The sequence below is a fragment of the Mytilus trossulus genome, chromosome 12, assembly GCF_036588685.1.
Source record: "Mytilus trossulus isolate FHL-02 chromosome 12, PNRI_Mtr1.1.1.hap1, whole genome shotgun sequence".
Classification (NCBI taxonomy): Eukaryota; Metazoa; Mollusca; class Bivalvia; order Mytilida; family Mytilidae; genus Mytilus; species Mytilus trossulus.
In genome coordinates this window covers 22,240,846-22,249,226 of record NC_086384.1, presented here as the reverse complement: position 1 = coordinate 22,249,226, position 8,381 = coordinate 22,240,846, and the positions used below count along the sequence as shown (strand labels likewise).

The 8,381-nt window shown below is 33.2% G+C and overlaps 1 protein-coding gene across 1 annotated transcript; it reads left to right on the top strand.

The window, feature by feature from the left end:
- Positions 1–854: 854 nt before the first annotated feature.
- LOC134693298 (uncharacterized) lies at positions 855–6,665 on the top strand. Its single transcript, XM_063554047.1, has 3 exons — positions 855–1,020; positions 4,333–4,569; positions 5,520–6,665. The coding sequence occupies exons 1-3, from the start codon at positions 969–971 to the stop codon at positions 5,789–5,791; spliced, it is 561 nt and encodes a 186-aa protein (XP_063410117.1). The 5' UTR covers positions 855–968; the 3' UTR covers positions 5,792–6,665.
- Positions 6,666–8,381: the final 1,716 nt, after the last annotated feature.

Below are 8,381 nucleotides of genomic sequence, written 5' to 3'. Positions count from 1 at the left end.
CTTAGTTTCTTCTGTTACCTTTTCTGATTAACATCGACTGACTGACTCGGACTCTTTTAAACTGAGTTTTGGTGAGAGTATTGCCTTGTTTTCTTTTTTTTATTCAACATTTGCTAGAAGTATAACTTGAGGGAGGGTCAAAATCTTACAAACCCTGATCAACCCTGCCGAATTTTTGTGCCTGTACAGTTTGTCTCGAATCTTTAGCCTTTGTCAGTCTTCGTTTTTTGGGGGGATTTTTTTTTTGTCCATTTGTATATATGTCCGTTATGTCGCTTCCATTTCGCTGAACTAGTATACAAGTTCTTGTTTAGGGGTCAACAAAACCTTCATAGCTCCATGTGGGATATCCTCGTCAGCTCAGTTGAAAACCCATCGACGCATGGCCTTGGGTTGTTGTCTGCTCTATGGTACAGTTGTTGTCTCTTTGACACATTTTCCATTAATTATTTGATTCTGAACTGTCTCACTATTTGAGACATGACATCATTGACTAGTCTACATGTATAATCCTTGCTTTTGCAACTTTCAATTTAAATGCATAAAGAATCTTCGTTTATTAAGTAAAGGATTTGTATATTAGGAATCCTTGATAAAGAAAAATTCAGAAAAAAATATTCATTTTCAAATCAAATCAAATAAGTTATCTTTCAAGTCGGTATGTTGAATAACAATACAATATATATAAGCTCTAAGCGAGCGTTTTGACCGAAATACAAATGTACACAGTAAACATGGTAAACGAAAGACATGGATATTATAAACAATGCACACAAACACAACTGACTATATAACTAAGAAATTTGATCTACCTCTACATACATGGTAAATATTTAAATAGCACTGAATACGGTTACGTTAAATGTTTAAAAGTTAAATATTGCATATATGAAACCCAGTGATCCGTAACAAAATACTACCGGGTTAGTGTGATCATCGAATTACCATAAAATAATGAATTCATAATAATGGAGAAACTTTGGATTGTTAGACTTCTAATCTTTGCTATTCTTATTAATGGTAAGTTTTTGGTTTTTAACCGAGTGTTCGAAAGATTCGGACATGGCTGAAACCTTTTTGGTTATTGGCAAAACATAACTTCGCCATTTAATATGGAAAATATTTTACCACTGCCTATCCATCCGTCCGTCAGTCCGTTCGTCCATCCGGGTATAGATACATGATATGTCCGACCATGGAAGTAATATTCAATATTACTTCCATGGTCCCACTATATATATGATTTACTTTTCTCAAAATTCTAGGTATTTGAAATTGGTCATTTTGATACTTAAAGTTCGAAAGGGGTGCTATATATTCACAAAAACCGCTATATAATTGAAAACATGGTTTGTACTACTAAAGTTAAATGTTATAATGCACTTCATAAGATTGTTTTAGTATTGTCAAAAATTGTAATCAATACCGGGTAGTTGACAACTGGACATTGAAAGTTGAACTTGGTGACTATTAAAACTGACAATTGAAAGTTGAACTTGGTGACTATAAAACTGGAAAATTAAAAGTTGAACTTGGTAACTATAAAACTGGAAAATTGAAAGTTGAACTCGGTGACTATAAAACTGGAAAATTGAAAGATGAACTTGGTGACTATAAAACTGGAAAATTGAAACCCTTCGAATGAACTGACATCCGTGCCTGCAAGTGCAGACATTCACTGAATAAAAATAAAAGATAGTCCAGCATACATAGTGTTAAGTTTATATTTATTTATGGTCAGGCGTGGCATCATTTGTGTCTTGCAGAAAGCAGTATTAATTTCAAGTCGTACTTCAACATCACTGCATGGTTGCCAAATCTAAAGTATGTGGAACTATAATCATGCATATAACATAGCAGAGGGGTGGGGACATCGTCCATATATAGTTTTTTTTTTTGTAATTTTCAATCTTGATAATATTAGCTTATCATTGACACTAAAGGTCGATTTTATTCAAATGAACATATGGAAAATCAAAGGATATGGCGTATCCATCCATATCACAAAATCAGTTAATACACAACAAAAAAATATGTCATGAAAATAAATCAGGCGACAGAGACCATTTTAAAATATAACATAATTTAAAATTCACATATAAATGGTACATGCCTACACAATTAAAATGTATTGAAAGATAAAAATATAAGAATCATATAACGTGTAGAAATGTTTTGTTTGAATTGAATAGACTCGAACGAGGAAGTTTTCACATTTGATCGATCACCAATAAACGTCTCTGGGTAGTTATTGTTGGGTTATTATTTGTGGATTTTAAATGCATTTAATTTGTTCTTTATTTATGTACATATTGGTATTCGATGACTAATTGAATCAATGAAAAAATGAAATATTTTATTCCATGAACATCTTCGACTGAAGTTCCGACATTTGCCACTTTTTAGCTCACCTGGTCCGAAGAGCCAAGTGAGCTTTTCTAATCACTTTGCGTCCGTCGTTGTCGTTGTCATCCGATGTCGTCGGTCAATTTAACTTTTACAAAAACCTCTGAAACTACTGATTCAAATTTAACCAAACTTGGCCCCAATTATCATTGGGGTATCTAGTGTAAAAAATATGTCCGATGACCCGGCCAGCCAACCAAGATAGCCACCATGGCTAAAAATAGAACATAGGAGTAAAATGTAGATTTTGGCTTATAACTCTGAAACCGAAGCATTTAGAGCAAGTCTGGCATTGGGTGAATTTGTTTATTAAGTGAAGATCTATCTGCCTTGATATTTTCAGATAAATCGGACAACCGGTTGTTGGGTTGCCAATTTGTAATTTAAGGAAATTTTGCCGTTTTTGGTTATTATCTTGAATATTATTATTGATAGAGATACATGTATAGAGATAAGCTGTAAACAGCAATAATGTTCAGCAAAGTAAGATCTACAAATAAGTTAACATGACCAAAATGGTTAGTTGACACTTTAAGGAGTTATTGCCCTTCAGTTATAGTCAATTTTAACAATTCTCTTCTCCTCTGAAACTACTAAGACAAATGTGACCAAATTTGTCCACAATCATCATAAGAGTATCTAGTTTGAAAAATGTGTCCGATGACCCTGTCTGTGAACCATGATGGCAGACATGGCTAAAATAGTACATAGGGTAAAATGCAGTTTTTGATTTATATCTCTGAAACTGAAGCATTTAGAGCAAATCTGCATGACTGGTGGCAAAAATGTTCATCAGATTTAAATATATCTGTTCTGAAATTTTCAGACGATTCCGACAACCAGTTGTTAGGTTGCTGCCCTTGAGTTAGTAATTTTTACGGAAATTTTGCAGTTTTTAATATTATCTAAGATATAATTATAGTATATAATACTATCTTATACTATAATTTATGATTTTAACCTTATTTTACATAATTTCCAAAGCATCAGAAAATACAGGTGAGAGCCTCTATATTTGTGGTATTTACGAATTCAGATAATTTCCACACAGTGATAGTACATTATTATGAGCTAAAATTGTCTCCTTCCTACTACATGTATTTTATCATTTTATTTTGCATTGTAAATGTATAAAGCTTTGACTGTTGATACTGAAATACAGATAGTGTATAATGAAAGGCAACTTTTCAAAAACCTCACATCGGCTAAAGGGATGATTTCTGGATTTCAATCTGTATGTCAATTTGAAATTATGAAAACCAAAATTCCCAAGTGCTATATATATATTATCGAATTATGTTTAAAATGAAATATAATATTGATTATAATATACTTGCAGTTATTCAAACGCAAATATTTTACTATCTTATCCGTCCTTTGAATTCATTGTAAGTACAGGTACATCTATGAGCGAGTTAGCCCGCTTGGTTCTAGTTGACACCATGCTATTATGATTCGAATAATTCAAAGTTATACAGATTTCCTAAATTTAAGAGTGGGTATTTCAGAAATTGCCATCATTTCTCTGAAAAGCGTGGTAAAGGCAGAATATTCAATTACAACTAAAAGCCTTACTTAGGATGTAAATGTGCTCACATATGTACCAGCAAAGTAAAGGTATATGGTCGTGACTGCTTTCTCTAATGTGTGAACTAAAGCTCCGTGTTGAAGACTGTATTTTGACCTATAATAATGGTTATTTTTGTATTTTGTCACTTGGATGAAGTTTTTTTTTCATTTGTACTCATACCACATCTTCTTATAATGATCTATGTATAAAGATTGGCCAATTAATCTTACAGTGACTTGTGCTTCGGAGATGTGCCTATATATAATTGCCTACGGTTTAAAATTTATCTGACTTAACATATTAAAGACATAAGGGATGTGAAATTGGTTGTGTTTAGATTTTCTTGATTGTTTCAGAAACACAATGCGAGACTGGTATGTGCTTTGCCTGCAGGGACTCTTCAAGCAACAAGGGTAAAAATGACTGTCAGGTGAACACAAAAAGGATGGAAGAGCTTCATACTAAGCTACTGCATGAGTATGGGAACAATACTGATGTTTTTATGAAAGATTTTAAAGACGACCCGTACGTACAGAATTGTAGTGCTTTGACTAACCATAGCTATTGTTGCGTAGAGGAATTTGAAGGAGGAGGTATGTGATAGAACTATTCATTGTTATTGTCTATAGTCTATATATGTTAAAAATAAGTCTATATATGATAAAAATAAGTCTATATAAGTTTAAAATAAGTCTATACACGTTAAAAATAAGTCTATATACGTTAAAAATAAGTTAAACATAAGTCTATATACATTAAAAATGAGTCTATATACGTTAAAAATAAGTCTATATTTTTCAAAAACATAGCATTTACGTTAATATGACGAGGATGCCTCACAGAATAGGAATAATGGGAAAGAAATGTAAAGAAAAGAGAAAAATGGACCCCAAAAATAAATCAAAGAGAAAAATGAGGTGCTTAATTATAAAGAATATATAATAATGGGCACAAAGCATAAAGAATAGAAAGAAAATACAAATTAAAAGTATACATAAATGAAATAGAGGACCCCTATATATATAATCAAAACTCTGAGTCATGATATATTCTATACGTGTTATGTAAAATAAAGAATGGAGCGTGCAAGGGACATAACAAACATTTGTCGAAGACTAAAACATCGTATACTCCAAAAACAACGACATTCTAAAAAACACAGAGGAATTCCCACCATAAAGACCATTAGAGTTTATTCAAGCTTGCTTATTCCGAATAGATAAATAATAGCGTATACCAATTAGAAGCAATAAACAATCACCCTTACCTACACACTCAATGCAATGGCTGTAAATCATTTGGTTTCTAATTCATTTTTCCGTTTAACTTTCACTGATGAGGGACAAAACAGAAGAAGAACAAAAACACAACCAAAACAATTGAATATCAACAGTATTGAACAAGTCAACTATATACATATTCTTTTTTTTATTCGAGCGTCAATGGTGAGTCCTTTGTAGACGAAACGCAAGCCTGGTGTAATTAAAAAAAAATTAATCCTGGTATCTATGATGAGTTTATTGGATATTTTTTTACATTTCAGGATTCATTAAAGCGTATATAAGAACATGTTGTGATGGCATTACCTGGTCGTTTGATACTGATAAGTTAAAAACGCTGAAGAATATCCAAAAGAACAACGACTCTTTGTGTCAACATAATACTGAAAGTCTAACAACAACTTGTGTTAGAATGTGTCGGGGAAATTTCTGTAATGGACCAACATCTGCGGCGAATAATTTACACATTTATAAAACTTTGACGCTATTTTCGTTCATATTTTTCTGCATGTTTTTTTGTAACCGTGAAAATTGACAATCTCAAAGAAAGCATTTATTAGTGTTATCAATACAAAGCCTTATCAAATGTCTTTGAAGAAGGTTTCATAATTCGGTGAAAATATATATATTTCTGAAAAAAATATAGATGGATAAAAGTGACGAAAAAAATATATATGTTTATGAAAAACTGCCTTCACTATGAATGCTTAATTTGGTAAAACACGGTATCAAATACAGAGTTGAATATTTTGAGTAACGTGGAATGCACTTATGACTACTTCGGAAATATATTTGATATTGATCAGTTGTAGGTTATGAAATATTTGGCTTAATTAAGCAATTTTCGAAGTACTTAAACTCTATTGGGCCATTCCAGTTAATTTCTGACAGGTGGGGACGCCGGACGGTTAGATTTATTTTATGTATCAGAAAAACACCACGAAAAACTACCTATCAGATCTAAATATTCAGACCTGTCAGATTTAAAGGTTCTGTTCATACTGGGTGGATGGACAAATTCATGGGGGAATTTTTTTTATCTGAAAGAGGTGTACCCTTCAGAATTTTGCCGACACTTAGATACAATACAAGATAATGTATGATACAAACTATTTAGTGCTGCAAGACCTCCAGAAGTTTTTTGATTAAAATTGTACATTATCATGTCAGATGGAAAAAAAAAACAGAATTACACCCCCAAGATGTATAAATTTTACACTCTCCAGAAAGGATCATTCAACCCCCCTTAGCATACATTAACTGGAATGGCCCATTACATTGATATTTGTAAGTCATTGATATCAGATGACAGATACTTTACCTTATCCTCTTGAATAATTTTTTTTTATATTCTTTGTTATATGTATAGGTATATTAATTGTTTCAGATTAATAAAATATGAAGCCTCACATTTTAAATAAGAAAATGTCCACATAACTAAACAAGTCCATTCATATACGATACATGTATATTGATACCTACTAAAACAAAGTATCTACTAGTAATCCAGTCATCAACGGTCATACGATGCCAACCGCAAGTATTTTCCTTGGAATTCAGTATTTTTGTGATTTTACTAAGGACTAATAGAGCACTGCTTGCTCGTCCGAAGTAATTCTGTAAATGTCCTTTCAGTCTTTGGGCTTATGTTTATGCGTACACGTCCACAGAAATGCTGTTAATATCCATGCAGTGTTTTGGGTTTATTTATATGTTCGTCCGTCCGGAGCCATGCAGTTAGTGTCCATGCATGCATTGAAATGGTTAATGCCCATGTAGTGGTTAAAGGGCTTGCATGTAGTGGTTTTATGGCTTGCACGTCCAGAGTAATGCTGTTAATGTCCATGCAGTGTTAAGTTTCATATGTTTATGCGTACACGTCCAAAGCAACGCTGGTAATGCCAATGCCGCGTGTCTTGGGTTTATGTTTATGCGTACACGTATAAAGCAATGTTGTTAAAGTTCATGCAGTGTTGAGTTTATGTTTATGTGTACACGTTCAAAGCAATGCTGTAATATAATGTCAACGCAGTGTTGAGTTTATGTTTGTTCTTACACGTACAAAGCAATGTTGTGTATGCCCATGTATAGTGTTTTGAGTTTATGTTTATGCGTATACCTAAAAAGCAATGCTGTTTAAAGTCATGCAGTGTTGGGTTTATGTTTATGCTTACAGGTACAAATCAATGCTGTTTATGTCCACGAAGTATTGAGTTTATTTGTATGCTTACACGTCCAAAGCAATGTTGTGTATGTCCATGCAGTGTTTTGGAGATAGGTCTATGCTTACTCGACGTCCAAAGCAATGTTGTTTATCTCCATGCAGTGTTTTTGGGGTTTATGTTTATGCTTTCACGCGTCCAAAGCACTGTTGTTTATGACCATGCAGTGCTTTGGGGTTTATGTGTATGCTTACACGTCCAAACCAAAGTTATTTATGTCCTTGTAGTGTTTGGGTTTATGTTTATGCGTACATATACAAAGCAAGCTATGCTGTTTATTTCCATGCAGTGTTTTGGATTATATTTATGCTTACACGTCCAAAGCAATGTTGATGATGTCCATGAAGTGTTTTGGGTTTATGTGTATGCGTACACGTACAAAGTAATGCTGTTAATATCCGTGCAGTGTCTTTGGTTTGTGTTTATGAGTACACGTACAAATCAATGCTGTAAGTGTCCACGAAGTATCTTGGGTTTATGTTTATACTTTTATTTACAAAGCAATGCTGTTAGTGTCCACGAAGTGTTTTGGGTTTATGTTTATGTGTACACGTACAAAGCAATGCTGTTAGTGTCCACGAAGTGTCTTGGGTTTATGTTTATGTGTACACGAACAAAGCAATGCTGTTTATGGCAATGCAGTGTTGAGTTTATGCTTATACGTCCAAAGCAATTCTGTTAATGTCCATGAAGTGTCTTGGGTTTATGTTTATGCGTACACGTACAAAGCAATGCTGTTATGTCCATGCAGTATTGAGAGTATGTGTATGCGTACACGTATAAAGCAATGCTGTTTATTTCCATACAGTGTTTAGTTTATGTTTATGCGTGCACGTACAAAGTAATGTTGCAACAATCTATGAAGCGTTTTTTGGGTTTATATACATAAAGCTCACACTTCCA

Excerpts from the sequence above, each read along its gene's own strand:
- LOC134693298 (XM_063554047.1), top strand. The coding sequence starts at position 969 with ATGGAGAAACTTTGGATTGTTAGACTTCTAATCTTTGCTATTCTTATT. Across the intron at positions 1,021-4,332 it reads CTTTGCTATTCTTATTAATG|AAACACAATGCGAGACTGGT; the intron begins GTAAGTTTTTGG and ends TGATTGTTTCAG. Across the intron at positions 4,570-5,519 it reads AGAGGAATTTGAAGGAGGAG|GATTCATTAAAGCGTATATA; the intron begins GTATGTGATAGA and ends TTTACATTTCAG.